The sequence below is a fragment of the Anguilla anguilla genome, chromosome 9 (assembly GCF_013347855.1).
Source record: "Anguilla anguilla isolate fAngAng1 chromosome 9, fAngAng1.pri, whole genome shotgun sequence".
In the NCBI taxonomy this organism is placed as follows: domain Eukaryota; kingdom Metazoa; phylum Chordata; class Actinopteri; order Anguilliformes; family Anguillidae; genus Anguilla; species Anguilla anguilla.
Window position 1 is genome coordinate 23,965,093 of NC_049209.1, and position 20,417 is coordinate 23,985,509.

General features: G+C 47.4%; 1 protein-coding gene across 24 annotated transcripts in view; it reads right to left on the reverse strand.

Moving 5' to 3' along the window:
• The window catches only part of dlg2 (discs, large homolog 2 (Drosophila)), a 228,270-nt gene that overhangs the window by 174,805 nt on the left and 33,048 nt on the right, over nucleotides 1–20,417 (reverse strand). The window contains exon 1 of one of the 24 annotated variants that reach the window (XM_035432278.1): nucleotides 16,590–17,402. The exons of 22 other annotated variants lie outside the window; for them this stretch is intronic. In XM_035432278.1, the coding sequence (XP_035288169.1) occupies nucleotides 16,590–16,619 (30 nt within the window). In that variant the 5' untranslated portion in view covers nucleotides 16,620–17,402. Of the gene's footprint in view, nucleotides 1–2,126; nucleotides 2,184–16,589; nucleotides 17,403–20,417 lie in introns of those variants that run through there. One more of the 24 variants, XM_035432277.1, reaches the window with a different exon arrangement.

Consider the following 20,417-nt stretch of genomic DNA (forward strand, 5'->3'; position numbering starts at 1 on the left):
TTTTCAATTCCACGAAAAGACCAGGAAGACTATGGACTCATTTATGGTGCATGGTTCGCATCTGGAGGGCACACTTCGCTGCTCGGCTAGCAGTAACTTCGAAGGAAAGCAAACGGTGGCTGTACCACTACTAATTTACATTTTCACGCAAGTCCGAGTTTTCGTTCTATTCTTGTCATTTTGCGATTAGCCTATATGGAATTGACGACGAGAAAGTAATAAAACAGCAAATTGTTTACAACGTGTGCATGTTTTCTGCTGTTAATGAATGTGTTTGAGAGGATATATGAAAATCAATAAATACAAAAGTAACCATATATAGTCATTGTTGGTAACCCGTTGTATATAAGTGGAATAAACCCCCTCGGGCTGTCCCGGTTATTAGAAAATAATGTAGGCTACTTCGGTGGTAGTATGGCGTTACAGAAGAAATCATATGACAGATGGACCGACGACAACGTCAGTGGGCTAATTTGCCTAATCTTCGCGGTACTTTAGACCCCGGTGGAAACGCAGACAACCATTGGCTGAAGGAACCTTTTAGTTCCTGGTAAAGTAGTTCCTGGGACTGAAAGTTCCGGGTAATTTTGGTGGAAACGCGGCTTAATAATGATATACGATATCAATGGTTTCAGCTGTACGGTCGATGGCATCGATATCATTAGATAAGCAGAGTGTGCACGTTTTAAACCTCTCAGCTGCATTAAGAGATCATCCCTCAGCAGTTTCGCAGAGGAAACCTCGAGGGACAGCCCGACGTTACATTCGAGCCTACGGGTCAAGGCCATGAGCCTTTGGAGGCTGAAGCTTTGAATGGCAGATTACTGTGGTTGTTTAATCCCTACAGTGGACGGAGGGCCTGTAGGGTTTGAGGGGGTATGAAAGCTAAGGTTCTGCAGATGGCATGCAAATCGTTAACATGCCTTCAAGTGCGTGGAGCGAGGACCTGAGACCCACGCAAGGACATCATTCGGCCACGGCAGGAAGTGACAGAAGCAGGCTCTCCTTTCCGTGGCCCAGAAACAGGAGCACTTCAGTCTGCACTTCAGCCTGCTGGCAGTGTGATCTGTGGGTTATGTTAGCCCCACACAGTCGACTGGGTGATCGGCTCAAGCGACTACATACCGGAGTTAAAGGGTTTCGAGAACTTGAAGAAAACCAAACTCCATCAGATTATCATAACAGAAAAAGGGGGGGGGGGGGGGGGGGGGGGGGGGGGGTGGGGAAGCAGATGTTTTATCACTCGGTAATGTTCTAGAAACATTCCGCCTCCCCACTGGAGCAGGCTTTCATCATAAATATGGCATTAATGAGGCGAGTTATCATTAAAAAGCCTTTCGCAGCTGTCACGTCAGCTCAAGAAATTCTTTGTTTTTTTGTGACTGCGTCTGGATTGGCGACTGTTGCCGTGTGACGGCGGTGCGATCGCGGTGCCCAGCCTCGCTGGGAAGGACGTGATGCCGGGCGGCGTGCCGTACTAGTGCCGGTGGGCGAAGGCTGGCGGTAACCCAACGCCTTCCGCTCCGGTGGCGGGGAGGACGGGGAAAGGCTCCTCCGCCAAAGCAGCCGCTCGTCAGAGCGAGAGAAGAGAGCCTTTCCTCCCGCTCGCTTCTCTCAGCCGCTCGCTTCTCTCAGCCGCTCGCTTCTCTCAGCCGCTCGCTTCTCTCAGCCGCTCGCTTCTCTCAGCCGCTCGCTTCTCTCAGCCGCTCGCTTCTCTCAGCCGCTCGCTTCTCTCAGCCGCTCGCTTCTCTCAGCCGGGAGCGCGGTCGCCGTTAAAGCATCAAAAGGCAGCGGATATCTCAGTCACCCCTCTCTCCCTGCTCCCAGCGAAGCGCTAATAATTCTTCTTCAAGGCTTCGCCGTGCCCTTTAGCGGTAGCTTCTTGGCCTCTCGCGTTCACCTCCACCTGCGTTCACCGGTGACGTACGGCATCGCTTCACACAACAGCCTGGATGACACACACTCATAAGGACCTTTAGCACCTGCGTGTGCAGCTGTGATTTCAAAGAGTCAGCATTTGAACACACAAAAGCAGCCTGATACACAGCCCACCACCCTTACACACACCCACACACACGCGCTCATACGCAGAAACACACAACGCGAACAGCGAGAGCATAGCTTACCTTCACATTAGTCTTCAGTGCACAGTAACATGCAAAGAACATTGCAAAGCAACAAGAAGCATATGGAGCTGCAGCAAGCGCCGGGCGGCTCAAGGCAAACAAAACAAAACAAACAAAAAAAAACAACCAAAAAAAGCCCCAAAATTAAGCAGAACGGAAAGAGAAAGATCAGTCACATCATGTCAGGTCATGTCCCTGAGAGCGAGCGTCCGGAGGAGGGAGCGCGAGCGTCCGAAAGAAGGAGGGCAGCCCGTCTGCAGCCGCAAGCTGCGGCGCCAGGCTCTTTTTGGGAGACTTTCAGAGAGACTCATGGGTAAGAGGCATGGTGTGAAGGCTGAGCAGAGCTTTATTGCTAGATGGAGCATGAGAGCTGACAGATACTTCATGCTGCGGAGACACACACACACGCACACACAGACAGACACACACACACACACACGCACACGAACGCACACACAGTTTCCCCTCCGCTTCAACTGCCTGCGCGCCTGTCAGGCAGAGGAAGAGGAGGAGGAGGAGGAGGAGGAGGGAGGACAGCAGTTAAAATGTAACTTGTTCCGCTCCGTGGAAACGTCACTCGCAACGCGCCGAATGGCGAACCGAATCGGAGAGCGCGGAAGAACGCGACTTCGACGCCGGCTCCGCACGTTTTTTTTTTTTTTTCAACAGCCCCGAATGTTACATAACACTCCTGGCAGCATGAGACTCAGCTGCAGGGAATGCAGTCTCCTTAGCGATGGGGAAGCAACGCGTGCCTTCTGACGCGCTCAGCATCATTTTCTGCATCAATTCAATTTATCAGTCTCAATGTGGGATTATGGGTGAATACACTTGGATGACCCGTCTGCTTCAGCTGCCAGCTTCAATCTCTCCAAGCAGATCTCTCTCTCCTCATTGAGGGGGGATCTGATTTTGTCATAAAAATAAATTGCATTATCATCCCCAATTCAATAACGTGGAGGTTTGATGCATGGAGGCTGTCAGCTACAGTATGGACCTTGATTGTATTTTCCCCTATTTCAGCAATAAAGTATTAGTGGCACGTCACATCGCAACAGCCAACCAGAAAGCTGGAAAGAGAAAAGCGACTGAGATCTGCCAATTAGAAAACACCGTGCTTCCTGTACAACCACGGTAAAGATTATTTCCAGCCCCATGTGGCAAACAGCACTGCCCCTTTCTCATAAGAGATCCCACTGTAGTCTGTCCCCCTACAAGCGAGTGCATAGTTAAGTGTTTACACTGATCATGTAATTGCATTCCTCCATTGCACGGACATCATGGAAACCATTTGAATCAGGAACTATGATAAAACTCTGTAGCTCCTAAACTGATTCCCTTTGTTTATTTTCCTCCAAACATCAATACAATTTCATGACTGGGACAGTGGAGATGCACAGGAAATGTCTCCAGCAGGGGGCGCTGCCTGACATTGAAGTGTCAGGCTGCAGACAGGAATATCTGCCCCCGACAGTCACCCCTAACCCTGTGGCACAACCCCAACAACATTAGGAATAATCCTTGAGGCTGCAGTCGGACCCAACCGTTAGAAGATTACGTCAGACCGCGTTCGAATGACCGCGAGATGAACTTTCTCGCCTGCAGGATGGTCACTGAGGCTTAAGCTGTTACTCACTTCCAGTGAAAATATTACTCCAGGTATGGCAAGGTACTGCATCCAGCCTGGTAAACAAACACAACTGTCTACCAGCACAGAGAGGAGGAGACGGTGAAAGCAATAAAAATGGTATTTTAACATTTAGAGGAATCTTGTCCATGTACTGAAAAAGGCGAGCGTGGCGTACGCGTGGTGTACACGTGTGAGTGGCACGCAGTTGACATTCTGGCTGCTTCCTGGTGATTCCCAATGTGTGTGGGAACATTTGGCCAAGGATAAGTGGCAAGAGGAATTGTGAAGAGATTAGGAGGTAACCAAAACATGTGTCTAAAGTAGTTTACTGCAGAAAATTAAAACAAATCACAGGCTGTACAGTATAAAATGGCTCTTTAAATTTCAGCTTTTGGGTGAAAATACCCAGTAACAGAAGACCCTTAGTAGAATGGTGTAAATCAAGTTAGGCTGCACTTTCAAATGCAAGAAACACAGACAGTGAACTAAAAGCTCAAAAACAGATTAAATTAAAAACAAGGCAACGAGGCTCGAATGGCCAAGGTCACGCTCTGTAATGAAGTGGAACTTTTATATGTTTATGTTTTATACGTCAAATGTAAAATTCCTATGGATCTTCATGGGCCAGCCACTGGCACGTTCTAGTTTATTTAGCGTCAGTCGGGATTGTTGGGCACAACCCCCCGATTTGAAACGCAGCCTGTGGCAGATTCCAGGCTGCAGCGTTTGCTGGGCGTGAGACGGAATGCGGTGGGAGGAAACGAAGGCGCTTTATTGAATATATTTCTGTGCAAGCCTCCCCGTTACCGTGGTAACTAGTTCCATGGTTAGCGGCATTACAGTACAGAAGAAAGAAGAAAAAGATCCCCCCACCCCCCTTGGGTTTAAAAGGCATTTGGGAACAAACGGAATGTGTGAGAAAGGAGGTGGGGAGAGGGAGAGAAGCAAGGAGGTGGTGGAGGAGTGAATGAGGGGAAAGGAGAATGAGGAGGTGCGGGAAGCAGGGGGGTGGGAGGAGAGCAGCCCGGGGGATTGCAGGGACGAAGCATACAATTAAGATCTGAAAACCGATAATCATGCCGCTTCTCATGTGTGGAAAAACAGCCGCCTGTGAACCTCAGATTCCCAGAAACGGATGAGGGGAGTGCAGTACATTTCCCAGGCATTGGCGCCTATTTGGCTTCCAATAATTCAGCCGTGTGGGATCTGTCCGCTGTCAGAAGAGATGCCATCCGTGAGAGCGGTCAGCCGTGGTGTTGCGACTCATTGACTGTTCCTTCACCTCCATTATCGATGTCATTACCGAACTGCGTTACATCAGACTGCGTCCCGGGGAAATAAAAGCTCCCATTAAAGCCGCGATTGCACGTGAAGAGCATTAGGATCACGACTCCACTTCAAAAATCATAAAAGAGACGGCCGCTCCAAGAAGGAGAGTTTGAACAGGAAGCTCAGCACTGCCGGCCACAGGAAACTGAGGCCAAAACCCTCGTTGTTATCGCACTGCTGATTGGATCTGAGAGGCGTTAAAGCTGTGATAAAAGTCATGACTGGCTGAGATCACACCCTCCGCAAGGCTGGCCTGAGCACCTGCCCCGATGTCCTGACCGCTTGTCTCCTACAAACCGTCCCTCTGGAGCGTTTAAAGGCACACACCGCAAAAAAAAAAAAAATAAGACAAATCTTAACGAAAGTATTTTCGTCATATTTTGACCTAAAATCGCATTTCTATCACTTTGTTTTGCTAAACAAGACAGAAAGATTACCAATGAGGTGAGACTCATTTCAAGATTTGACGAGAAAATTTCACTTAACAAGAAAAAGGTAACTTAAAACAAGCTAATACTGTCAACTTGATTTAAAAAAAATGTAACCATCAAGACTTAAACGCTAAAGACAGACTATTTTTACAGTCTATTTCACCGTTGCATGTTTGCGTTTTTATTTTTTTATTTTTTAGCAGGCGGCCTACGCCAGGGAAGATGCAGAACACAGCTTGCATTCTGCACGTTGGCCATATGGTGCACATAAATCCAGAGCGATTCCAGAAGTAATTCAGATGCATTACTTGACGTGTTGCAACAGGGGTAAATTATGAGAAGAAAAAACACATTCACAAAAATGGTTATTAAAAGGATGACCAAAATGAAAAAACCTGGACAACATCATTTAGATTTTTTTTATGTGAAGCTGAATTTCAAAACAACATGAAAACCCAGATGCTCATTCTGTCCTTCTGACAGACTTTTGGATGAAAAACACAAGCGTTGCATCTGTGACTCCACGTGTTTGGATCTCTATTAAAACAATGAATAATAAAATCATTATAAAAAATACATCAAAAACATAAAAAGCTGCCATGTTTTAGGTCTCTCTGGAAACAAGTGTCTCCCAAATGAATGCAGTGCAACAAAGATAATCACCGCAGCATCATCATCATTTTAAAAAAATTCAAATAAGAACTGCCTAACAAAGAACGTTAAGAGTGGCATGAGCCAAGGAAAGCTCTGTCAATGTAGCAGTCGAACAGAGACCCTGTAACCAGTGTATCTCTTCCTGACGGCCCCTCCACTGTGGAGATGACCTGAGCACAGTGTCAGAGCCTGAAGGCCTCAGTACATCATGGCTGAACGGACACTTCCCGCCTTTAAACCACACACAGTTACGCCCTGCCATCAACAGCCATTTGCAGGCTTACCATGTTGCCTGTTTCTAAGGCAGGCCAAATGCCTTCCTCAGGGGTAACAGTAGGGGTAAGACAGATGTCATGCCACCTTACGGAGTAGACAGCACAGTGGCACTCCACTAATCATGGAGTGCATGCTGGTGATAAAAAAAAAAAACCCAACGACATAGACGTGACTTATATCACTTATATTTTAAAGGCCACCTATAGTATTTGTTTATTCAACGAGCCAGCACCCCATTAGATATCAGCCAAACAGAAGTCACTGTGCACCACAAGAGGGGGTTGTGCAATAACACAACGCAACACCGCATATGAAATGGCAACTCTGAGTGACATCAAGCTCATTCAGCATCTGAACTCAACTGCAAGGAAGCGTAAGATCACAGGGATTAGCAAACCCACTGAAAATGTAAAACATAATGTAAGGAAGGGTTAAATAACAGGAGAGAGCAAGAGAAAGAGAGAGAGAGAGAGAGATAGAAAGGGTGGGAGAGAGAGAGTAAGAGAGAGAGAAAGAATTAGAGAGAGAGAGAGGGAGAGCGGTGACAAGGCCTTCTCATTTTCACAGATCTGCCCCACCAGCCTGGCCGAATAAGCGGATCACTTCATCGCAGTTCTCGCTGTCATAAAAATCAGTCTGGTGCACCGAGCTCCCACGAGAAAGAGGGCCTGGGGCTTTTCGGCTGCCCCTGCAGAGCGTCTCCCGCTCCGGGGGTCCGGTACGGGCCACGTGAGGGACGAGACAGGACGAGCGTGGGGCCTGACGCAGAGCCGAAAAAGGGTCAGGGGGCGGGGCGCATTAGACGCACTGATTCCGTTACACATTACACCCGCCCACTTTCTGTGCATACAGCATTTCAACACATGTTCGTCTCTCCTCCAGCAGCTACAATGTGACGGAATTAATCCTCCCTCTTAAATTCAGTCTTAAGTCCACCGAGCGCTAAACCCTCTATCAACAGCGACTTCCCAAACTGCTGACGGTTTTTAGCGCTGCGGGGGGGCGGTGGGGGGGATGGGATTTCAGAAGCGGCTGAACCAGCCCTTGCCTCCAGAGGCCTGTGGTAAACCGCAACACAACACAGGAGACCGGCTGTTCTACACACCTACAAGCGCTTGCACAAAGGCCCTCAGTATCTTTCCTGATTCACCTACCTCAAAACATGTAGAGATATTTGAAAAGATATGAGATATCATTTCACTTGCCTCAGTAAATAGTGTTAGCCCTTCATCAACATGGCTCAATAACCAACCAATGACATTACTGAAAAAGAATGGAGAAAGAATGAGGATTTTGGTCGTCAGGGTTTTGGAGATTCCCTGCCCCCTGATTGGGCGTGGGCACTGCAGTCTGCCTGCGCAGCTCTGTAAGGAGTGCAGTCCACCAGCCCTAAGGCTGCGCAGCTCAGCAGGTGGATTGCAAAGTGGAAATGGTCCTCAGCAGAGGCTGGAGGATTTTGTTTCGATGAGAGGGGCTTACAGGTACGATCGGGCTTTCTAAAAGTAGCCTAAAGGGGGGGGGGGGGGGGGGGGCAGGTCCGTTCACCATTGTTTCCATTGGCTCTTTTTAAATCCCTGGGACGTTTCTGTCTTCTATGACAAACTAATAGTCTCAAGTTACTCAGCTATGCTCTTCTTGAGAATAGAATGGAAGAATCAATTTGATAAACTAAAAGGGTCGGTGGAGTCTTAAGCCTTTTCTTTTCACAGACAGTATTAATTTGAACATCGTGAAATTCATTTATTACCAGTTCACTGAAGTACGGCCCTGTACATTCCATCATAGAAAAAGCCAGCGAACTGTTTCCTGGCAACAAACATGCCACACATCAAAACCAAAGGGATTGCAGCGAGAAGATATTTTTAACATTCACTCTTTTCTGGTTATTAGGAAAACTGGATTATAACATGGCAGAATTTTCCTTTTCATCTTGCTGAGGAATAGCTGTTATTTCTTTTTTTCATACATTTGTTGACATGTTTTTGTACCACAAATATTTACAAAAACAGCAAAGAAAAAAATATTCATTAAAAATTGGCACCCGTATTGTAGTAATGTGACAGGCAGACACGGTACTTTACAATTAGGACACTGCCTACAGAGTAAAGCAACATGACATGTCACCATCTGGTCATTTCTGAATGCACAAGGACCTGTGTGTGACCAACACGGCTCTCTGCCTACGCGCAGACCGAGCAAACATAACGCAGTCGCACTCCTATGTCCAAACGGACTGGGCCCGGGTCACAGAAGGCCTGCAGAGTTCATGACCGGCGGCGCGTTCGGCCGCGCGCTTCAGCGTTGGCTACGCGCTGCCGTCAGGCCGACAGGGACGCCGCACATGGGCGAGCAGGACCGGATTCATGGGCAAGCAGGACCGGATTCTGGGAAGCTGAGGGAACGTGACCCCCGGCCCGCTCGTCTAATCTGCACGCTTTTTGGACGTGCGTCATCCTTTCCCGTGAAAACGCAGCGTAGTGCAGCCCCAAGCATGAGCCAGCGCATCTGCTCATGCCTGGGGTACGCTGTTCCCTCCTCAGATACTAATTGCCGGCTCTTCATGTAAATAGGGAGCAACACACTCATGCTCAGCCTCGTCAGAGAGGGGCTGCCCTAATATAAAGCAGTCAGCTCCTGGTAGGCACATACATCGCAACCTGAATGGCGGTATATTTTAGACAGAAACTGAGAAAATAATTTAGAAATCCAGTTCATTTGAAACAAAAAAAAATGGAACTATTTGCAGCAGTGAGCAGGAAAGCAATTGTTCCCTTTATATTTAAAGACATACTGCGCAGGATTTTTTATACGAAAATATCCAGAAATAACTATACTAAGGCATATATATGATGCGCTGGCAATCTCAGTCTTTACACACTTCAGCCAGATTCAAGCTACTTTTACCTACATGTGTTATTCTAAAATGTGTTCAGGACATCTCTGGGCACGGTGCCCTTTCCCGTGTAGGGAGGGGCGGGTGTGGCTACAGAGCCTGTGATTTAGGATCAGATTTTGTTGAAGAGTAAGACCCTGTGATTGGTTCAAACAAGTCACTGACTGAGCTAATAGTAGCTCCACCCATTTGGGGTCATGATACCTCATTCTCCCATCCCTATGTTAATGTGTGTTTCTCCCCATGTGTTCCCCTACCAGAGTATGAAATGTAGCCTGCCAGATGGCTCGTTATTCAACCAAACTTGATCACATGATCACTGCTCCCCACAGCAGCCGTCCAGCAATTTAAATGCCATCTTTCCTGCTCAAAAGTGAATTCACATGGAACCTGGTTGGCTATAGCATTCGCTTTCCAAGAAGTTCAACCTATTTTATGAGCCTGTAATTATATGTAATTACAGGGTAATACAAAACAGTTCACTTCAATGGGCCTTAGGCCTTTAATTCAGTGGCTAATGACTGCACGCATTTCTGCAGGTTTAGTCCCACACACAAAAAAAAAAAAAAAAATCTGTCCAAAAATAATGGGAACTAGCCCATGTTTTAATTGTGCATCATCATCCATAACTTGTGTTTTAAGCAGAGGGTTAAAAGGCTCTAGGGAAACAGCACCTGACTGAATGAAACGCAGACAGTCCCCAAACAGCTGTGCACCCGCGCGCACTGCGCTGGCGGTCAGGTTGAACGAGATGGCGGCTCTGAAACCCCTCCCGGGGGACCGCCTGCGGGCCCCTCCTGATCCCGATCTCACCTGACAGAGCACCGCGGGGCGCTCTCTGCACCTCGGCCCGCTCCGCACCAGCCTGCCGAGCGCGTCTCGCTCGCCCCTCTCTCACAGCGCGCAGCCCGAGAACCCCGGGTCTGCTCGGCTCATTTTCAGCGTGGGGCCGGGGGGGGCGGGGGGGCGGGGGAATTCCGGTTTTGATTTACATCGGCGAGACATCCTTCACCGCACAAGGGCCGCGCTTTGAATGCAAGACTCGGCGCAGATGGCGCGTGACCTTTCCGGCACACGTTCGCCGGCAGACGGACCTCCGGCGCGTGAAGGTCGCGCCGCGGTCGTCGGCAGAAGACCGCACGGCAGGGCCAGAGGCGAGAGGCGACGCGGGGCAGCGAACGGCCCCTCTTCTGGTCTCCGCTCTCCCTCACGGGAGAACAGGGAGCGCCTTCCTGCTGGTTACATGCATCAAACTCCACGTCTGGGTGGGTCTTTGCACGTTTCTCCACACAGCACACAAGCCCACACATGCAATACAGCTCAGTAAGGGCACGGGCTTGTGGAAAGCCGCGTGCCCAGCGACAGTTTGTGCCCGCTGGCGTTGTGCCGCACCTCTGCAGGGCGCTGTGCCCCGATCTCGTTTTCTCACCCCCGCTCTGAGAAACGCAGAGCCTGGGCACGGGCACGGGCAGCTGATGCAGGGTCCCAATCAGACGCCATGACACCCCTGCGGGTTCACGAATACTGCACGCCAAGTCGTCGAACGCTCGGGCGAGTGTTCCGGGCGCCGTGTCGGAACGCTCCCGCCGCTGCCGCGTCAGCAAGGCCCCGCGCAGCGCGCCGGCGAGGCTTACAACCACCTTCATCATCGCCATCGCTGCCATCATCATCATCGCCATCGATCACCCCGCGAGCGGCGGGGCCTCGACAGCAGGCCCGTGAGCATCATGGGAAAGCGGCGTTTACTCGGCCCGTTATGTAACCGTGTGCGCAAACTAGCGCTTACGCACGCCGGGCCGAAAGGAAGCGCGATCTGTGGCCATTTTTACACCCCGCGTCGTCAGGAGCGACGTGGCACCGCCCCCGCTGTAACCAGGGGTTACCGTTAGGCGTCTCGGGGGCCCACAAAGGCGCTCATGAATGCATCTTAACCTTGACAGCGAGCGAGGCAGACTTTCCCTCACAGTTTCAGAGCCTTGACTGGCACTGAGAACATTATCCACCCAAGACAAATCCCACACACGCACTTAAATGACTCACAGCAGAATGCATTAAGACCACCGTGGACATCTGCACTTAATAAGAAACAATTGTGATTTTAAAAAAATTTTCAGCAAGTATAGAAAGTGATGCTCTTAAGAGGATACGTGTTAGATAACGCTGTTATCATGTCATGTCACTAAACACAACATGTGTAGAAACACTGGAGGAAAAACCTAATCCAGTTCAAAAACAGACTATATTAATTTAGTCAGTATTAATCTGCGGTTTCCCACAATCCAGTGTGTATGACATGGGATACATTTTTGCATACTCTCCCCCTCTTTACCCCAATTTCCTTGTGTGCTTTACAATGTGCATTAAATCCACTGGATATACCCCCAGTTAACTTTTACTTCACAGCAACAAACCCCAAAAAACATTTTTTATCCTACATATTTCTGTAGGAACCGGTAACAAACAGAGTGGAAACGATTCACGAAGCACGGTTCCTCATGACAACGACTTAACGAGCCTCTCTGGTCGGCGTGCGTGAAGCTAAGCCTCAGTAATTATTCTGAGCGTGAGCTAAACCACGCTATTAATAGGCCGCGGTGGCGGGAGGAGCCGTGTGCCGTCGGAGGTTTTCGAAACAGGGTGCCGCTTCGGCGCGCGGGGCACATCGGCGGTGCCCAAAAGCAGGCCCAAAGAGATGAGGGTTCCTGGAATCGCCCTTTCACTCTGACTCGCTAATGCCTTTTTCTGAAAGTCGGGCACATGTTTTCTTGCTGCCAGGGAAGAGAAAAGAACCGCAGAAGGTTTCTTTGTATTATATAAGAAGCCGTCTGGCCAGAATAGCTACGGGAATTGCTACAGCAAAAAAAAAAAAAAAACACACACACACACACCACACAAAACATCATACAATATATGCAGACCTGTACATATATCCAGCAAACATCATCATCAGTAATTACTTAACCTGAAAACCTGAACGATAAATTACACATTCAAGTGATTTCCATCTTGCATCACTGAACTGGCTCCACCCACAGTTACTCTCCCTGAAATGACAAAAAGGGGGGGGCAACCAATGGCGTCGAGGCGGAGGCGTTTAAGAGCCTCCGTGGAGAGCTCTCCCCCAGCTGGGAGAGAAATAAATAAATAAATAAATAAAGAGCAATCAGGAGTGTGCGTAGTGAGAAATCAATGAGCCTTTCCTACGCGCCTGACCCTGGGAACCCACGCCGTGTGGCCGCTGCTGCTTCCACACGGCAACTCCACCGCCTGGGCGCACTTTTCAGCATTACATCACAAGTGAGGGAGAGGGGGGTCCGTCTGAAAAACCTGCCTTTCGCAGCTGCGGGCTCTGGAAAGATTACATAACCTCTAAGCCGTTTTGCTAAATATTTTCTCTGTTCTCACCATCACCAATGCCGTTCATTTTTTCCACAGAGCTGCTGATGTTGTCATTATGTTAAAGAAGGCTCACTGCCAGCCGTTAGACTGACTGAACGTTTATAGGAATCCAGTCTTCTGTATGTTTTCTATCAAGTTCTAATAATGGTGTTGTGATAGGAGGTGATGACAGAGAGCACCAGGAATTAATACAGGCTGCTGGCAGACCTTTCCGGATTCAACATGGCATTACACATTCTCACATAGTTCATATTCACAAGTCTCTCCTCCAGAAGCTAATTTTAAAAACAGACATGGTGAACTGCGCCCGTTTAAGTCAAAATTTGAGTCCGCTCACCAAGTAAGAAATTCTGTATTAACGATAATACACATTTTTCAATGACGAACTCGTTTGGATGTCATCAGGGAGAGTCCATGAGCCCTGAGTAGGACGCAGCACAGTGAGTCTCTCCTCAGTACAGACTTCCTACAGACTCCTGTGCAAGTTTTTCCACAATTCTCTCGTTTTTGGCAATCACAAAGCTGAAACTATGTTTTCTGAAAGTTAATAAAGGCAGGCCGTTACCGCAGGAAAGAGTTAACCTCTGGAAAACTGAACTCCTCGGAGATGCAGTACACACAACATAAAAAAAACTTGAGACAGCCAAAAGCAACAGGCCAGAGGCTGCAGAAACGTGAGACTCCTTTGGCCTCCTTTGGCTGCAGCAGAGTGAACGAGGGGGGACCGTGGGGATCGCTCCTGTTCTTTAGATCGGATTTTCCCAGCCTTCCCGCGACTGCCATTCTACCCCCAAGACAAATATGAACCTCTCCATATCCCAGACACAGCCTGCAACCCTCACCACCGGGGTACCCAGCGAACTATTAATCAAGCTCTCGCCCGCCGTGGTGGCTATCGGCCCAGTCTGCTAAAAGGAAATGGGATAGGCCTCTTTTTCCACAGCACAACACCGCAAACTCGTAAGAACGCCTCTCTTTAAGTAGCCTAGTTTCTTTCAGCAAAACGCACTGCAAATATAAAAATGTTCTCTCAAAATTCTGTCCAATAAAACCCATCGGGACCGAACTAATAGGACACTGACTGTCAACAAGCCAGTTCGAGAAAAACATTCTACTTTCACTGCTCAACTTAGCAATAATATTTCCAAACAAAGTAAATGCAACTTGGCATTTGTCGATATTATTAAACAGCAAGCTGTTCAGTCATTTTGTGCCAGTCAGGACTAAGCGTGACCTTGCCTCAAGAGATACTGTAGGTATAGCACCTTGTCTAAACAGTCACTGGTTAATGAAGATTATTCCCAGTTTATGCTTCTAGTGGCAAATGAACATAACCGCGTATTTACACTACAGTAAATAGATAGAAATTTCACAAATATATTTAGGGTATTGCTTCCAAAAATAAAATTGTGACTTTCTAATTTTACAAGCATTCTTTATTTTGCCCTCAGATAAGGGCTATGTCTGGCACAGCTAAATACAGCACACTTATTTGGTCAACAGAAGACATTGCAAAGTTTCAAAGCCAGATCAAGAAAAGAATGACGGTCAGTTTCATCCTTACTCAAGGCTTCTGTTAAGCTTCATCAGAAACGTAAGATTTGAATCACACACACTAACAAACTAAAATAGAATCCTGTCCTGTCAAGTCACCAGACAAAGACAAATATGGTCCATCTCATGAGCGAGCCTTTGTTCCATACACAGTAAAGATGGAGTCGTTCACCCACTATTATTTCAGAGGGTCAGTCATGGCACTAAACATACTTTGGCCTTGAGCTTATGAATCTGCTGTATCAACACGCATGTGTGAACAAACCATAACAAGATAATTCCATCTGTACTTACAAATCCAATTGTGGACCTGCATTCTACTAAGGAACCTTCTATCACTCCGGTACCGAGTAGAAGGGGCGACAAAAGTTTCAGGAAGGGGTCAACACACACCTCAGTGTCAAACTACTGTATGTGGCAGGGTGTAAAGGATGCATGCTGCTTCTCAGATGTACTCATTCCCATCACTCCCTGAAAAGACTGGTTAGCTTGGCCATGTTTGTGCTGAGCGGTCATGCATGTGGTCAATACTCACTCTTCCAGTAAACTGCCCAATCAGTGAATGTGAACTGGAATGCCTCAACTGACAAGCTCACAAGTAGGATCCACACACACCACACATCTGATAGACTCCTTCTCTCACACACACACATAAATACACAAACAACAAAACACCAAATACACACACACACACACACACATTGGTCTACAATCACACATTTCTGTGATCACCTTTAAATTTTAACAATATTGTGAATATTACAATATTAGAAACTTTATTTGAAAATAAATAATAACTAGAAAGGAAGTTGGGTTTCAGGGTTTAGTCCTTTGCCAGAACACCCCTCCCTTCACCAAAAAAAGAAAAGAAAAATTCACCCAGTTAGTTAAAATCACATAAGGTAACCAATTGTGTTGGACCTGTCTTAGCTTAATGCTTGCAGACCACCTTACTGGCCATGCTATAACACTACAACTCATCACTAATCTACTGACAAAAGGGCCTACTGTACAATAGTGTCCGAGAGACCACTTTAATTTTAGGGCTGCCCTAGGTACAATTAAACTACACAGTTAAACTACATTCAGACAAATGAACACCACCAATGAATCAATGTGCAAAATGTTGGAGGGTCAAGCTCAGAATACTATGCTTTTTTTATACAAAAAAAAAAAAAAACAAGTGACTACAACATCATGGAATATTATGTAACCATATTTTCTACCATGGCACTCTGCATGATCGAAAAGAAAGCATCACACAAGACATGTAGGCTACAGCAAGCTGCAGCTCTTTTAAGCGGCAGCCATTCTCGTCTTAGATCTAACGTGGCATGCAAATAAACATGAATATTTCAACATGCTTTCAGAGAGAAAACAAACATTCTCATCAACCAAGAACGAACGATGAAAGCGCAAACGCTCCAGATGGATGAGGCATTAAAAGCACACAAGAGAGGGTTCAGCATCACTACTTCCTCGCTGAAAACTCAATAGACTTTCACAAGTACTCCCTTAAAATAAAAGCGAATTGCAGCGACTATGGTGGCATTCTTCACGCAGGTGAAAAAACCATACCACCGTGCGTGATTTGTCCGCCCTCTTGACAAAGGTAACGGGCTATACTCACAAGCTAACGCTAAATAGCTCTAATTTGTATATTGGTTTCAAATCATTATATCCAATTAAACTGCTAAACATCGAACGGTATCACGCATATAGGCTAGGCAATGCATTCAACCGCGCAAACGTGAGCAAAGCACACAACAGTGTTGTTTTTAAATGCAACTTAGAGCTACTACAGAGAAGCATCCCCACACAACACCCTGACGCCGAGTTCCAGTCATTTTGTAATAGTCCTCGGGACTAATTAGCAAGGTCCGGAGCTACCGTTTATCAAAAGAAGGTAATTATCTTTTAATTGTCAAAGCAGTGGCCGCCTGAAGTTTCCGACAAGTTCCGACACACCGCCTCAATAGAGGCGGTCGCGGCGGGGTTAATCCTTTTTACTATTCAAAGGATCACAGCGACGCTAGCCCATGTCAATGGAAGCACGGAACTTAGAGGGAAAGAAAGGGGAAACAAACAGGAAAGCATGCAGTTACTACTTCCAACAAGCAATGTCACTTTAAGGTTAAAACACATATGACAAATGCAGACACAAAGGACGTCCGCTGTGGAATATCACGAACATATTCCACGATCAGGCGGCGTGGAATATGCTGAAACGCCGCTGTAAATGCGCCGTGGGAGAGCGTCTTCCCTCGTTTCCTCCCTCCCTCGCTCCGCGCTCTTACCTTGGTTGTTACAATACAAAGACAGTCCATTCTGGAGGAAGCCGCTTAACCTCGGCTCGCTCTCATCACCACAAAACCAGCGAGATGCAGAGAGGGGGAGAGGAACTAGCCGCCACGGGAGAAAGGCACGCGGACTGCTATTGGAACCGGGCCCCTTCTGAGTAATGGGAGTCCTCCTCCACAGTGCTACAGGCAATCATGTTTCCAGCGAGATCTTAAAGCCCACCAGACGTCGTCCGGCACAAACTTCCAGCGGTTTCTTCGGGCGGATAGCCAGCGGCTTGGGAAGGTTTAAGTCTGCTCATCAGAAATCTCTCCCCTCCTGGAGCCGACGACCGCACGCGGTGGAAGGAGGAGAGGCACAAAGCGCACCACTGATGCTCAGAGCTCAAACGGTGGCTAACAGGAAAGAGTCAGGTTTTCATTCTCAACCTCCCTCTCAAAAGCCGGATTTGCAGCTTCAAAAAATATCCATTTCTTTTCAGCAACTTTCTTTTTCTTCTGTGTACACGTGTGCGCGCGCATGCATGTGTGTATGTGTGCATCTGCATGTGAAGGCTATGTTTGAGTCTGCGTGCGAATGTATGAGCTTGTGTGTGCGTGTCACAGAATGAATTAGCGGCAGACCCAAACCCTTGATTAAAGTGCTGTCTCAGCTCTGTAGAGACGATCATTTTTGACGATTTACTTATAAACAGCAAGTCCTGGACATGTATACACAGAGGTGTTTGAACAAAACTGTCAATAAGCGCTGTATCAAAAACCCGTTATTGCGTCAGATCAGCGACATTAAATTAAATAAAAATGCATGTTCCCAGAAGACTGGTCAACCAGCAAAAACACTGAGCTCAATTTACCATTCTGATGGACCACTCAAGCTGATACTGATTTCCTTTAAAGATTTTGAAGCTTTCCTCTGTTTTATTACATTTTACAGGATGGATTGTGATTAAATAGCATAACAGGGCCAGAAAGTGGTGGGGGCACTTCAGGAAAAAAAACTAAATGCAATGGCAGAGGGACCTGGTGAAATGAACCTGTAGAGATGGAGAGAATGTGTTCTACGGAGAGAGAAAGAAAGGAGAGAAATCAATGCCCTCCATTCACTGGAGCAAAACATTTCACCCAGCTGAAGCTTTGACAAGACTGAGGGGATGACTGTAAAACACTCACATTACACTTCACCTTTTCAATACGCCCAGAAATGTGATCCCACAGACAAAGCAGTTCTCAAAACGCGGCTCCTTTCTTCTCCACTCAAAATCGCACCCCCCACCCCACCCCCCCTACCCCCAAATCCAGCAGAAAGTGGCTCTCTCTGTTTAGATCATAATATCTGTGACAATGGAAGAGATAAAAATCGCACAGTGAATCGTTTGAATCCAAATTCATGCTGCCATGGATTTGGCCTTTCTGCTCAAAGCTTCAAGCGCCATTAGGACCACCAGGTCTGTAACCATCTTCGTGGAGCTGCAGGCTGGTTATTAGTTCCCACAAAGTGAGGTCACAGCCACACATGGAGTGGAAAAAAATCAATGAGTACAAATAAAGTCAAAGAGCAGGGGAGCAACGATTCATGTGGAGAGCTCAACAGGAAGTTCACTCGGAGCAGGTGGTGAATCGCAGGGTCTGGTTTGTCAACAGTGTTTTTCTTTTAAGTTGAACCCCCTTTCAAACCAGACTGTGGCCAACTTTGAAGTGTTAAAACAAATGCAAGAAGATGCACTTAGAACTTTATGCTGGAAATGCACCCTGGATGCCATTATGACAAACCCAATCATCAAAATTGCCTTTTTGTCAACAACAAAAAAATCTCCAGACTTTACAACAGTAAATTAAAGACACACGATTCCTATAACTGAATTTTTCTAAATTGTTACAAACCATAAAGGGTACATGGGCCAGACAAGGCTGTGCCAGTTACCCTGTAAAGTTTGTAGCATGTTAACATGCTACTCCTAATTCTAATACTAAAAACAGGACTTAAAATTCACAGTGATAAGCTGTAGAAAGATTCTGTCTCTACACCTAACACACATCCATTTTGAGAAGTGTGATTCACTCACACCATGGCCACTTCCTGAGTTGCAGAGACAAGCTGCTGAGAAGGCAACTGAAGCCGCGGCGGCTATGGACAGTGCGACAGGTCTCCCTGCCCCAAAGTTCGTTAGGAGGATCGCAGATCGCGTGTGAGGAGCGTGTGCAGCCACGCTTATGCTCGGTCACCGCAGTCACGCCAAATCAGGCTTCTCACCTACGCCTGGGTTTACCTGGTGCTTGCAGATCACCTGGTCGCCCGGTTGCAGCTCCTCACAGAACAGGACTCTTATTACAGCTCTCATTTGCAGACACGCAGTATCATGGTCTCTCGCACAGGAGCGTCTGCACTGAGACCAGCGGGCTGGGTAAGCTTTTCAGCAGATGGGAGCCCCAAGCAGCTTTTCCTGATCATATTAGAGAGCGAGAATGCTTTAACCGCCTTTGCTGTCCCTTTGCCAAAAGACTAGTCGCAATAATTAGCGAATCTACGCAAAAGGAGAGCTTGGGACTTTAGAATGCTAGGCAGGAAGGCAAAGCTTACAGGCCATAGATTTGTTTTTCCATCAGCAGTGGGTTTGGCGTTACCCTTCACACGACTTTCAGTTAACAAACACCAGAGCGAACGAACAGATTGGTCAAAACAACACTTGATATCTCACGTTCATAAGAATTTTCTAAACAGGATGTGGAAATGCTATTTGCCCTGTAAAATAATCAAGACAGAAGTGTGACTGGAGGAAAGGAGTGAGATAATATTTCTGGAGAGACTGCAGTGAAGTGGGAGTCTAGTACAAACAGAGTAGCATCATTGCTGCATTTGCATTATAAGCATAACAAACTAAAACTAATTATTTTGCATGAAGTGGGTGAGGATATAGAGATTATACCCAGGATTATCATAGTTTTGAGGTCGATTTCTGTTATTGCACCAATCCAGACATTTAAAGACTAAAGACTCCAAAACCCATTGAGTCTAAAGGGGGTAAGGTGATATAATCATCTTATTCTGGTTCCATGCCCTTAGACGACGTCTCTTCCTCCTTCACGGGGTTATTTAATCTCATTTACTTCGCTGAGCTCCTCATCCACCAAAGACTACATAGCTGTTTGCTCTCCACTTCTATTCTCATGAAACCAGAAGAAAACAGGGGAAAGAGTGGGGTCTCCATTTGATGGGGCCATGGGCAGCTGCATCTCACTCAGACCAAACCCCGCACCCTGCCACGCCTCGTAAAATATGTTCTGGGGACACCAGCAGGTGCCCTCACCTTGCCTGACCCACGACCAAATCGTCCCGTGCTCTGGGAGGGGAAATCGCACTAGGCCCTTGAGCAGAGCCCCTTGTATGCAGTGCAGGTGTCGAGGCAAGGGCTGCTGCCTGTATTTACCTGCGGATCCTGCTATAAGGACACACGATGACAAGAACAGGCCATTCAGACCATTTAGGCATACCACTTACGTACAAACCAGAGCATCCAACACTGCAGCAAGCCTGCACATGACTACCCAAAAGGGGCTCCTCCTCTACTGCACGGACCAGTGAGCGGTTCTGCTCATCCAGACCCTCCTACATTAAGAGCCGTGGCTCTGTATGTGCCAGTGCTCTCCGGTTCGTCTCCTCCACCACCATGTTATTCCCAAATCCCACATCGCCCCCTTCCAAATCCCCCGGTTCCATCCTCCCCAGACAGACACACACACACGATAAATATATGTACACACACATTCACAAATACACACGTACACATTACACACGCAGAGACACACGTGCACACGCCCACATGCAGA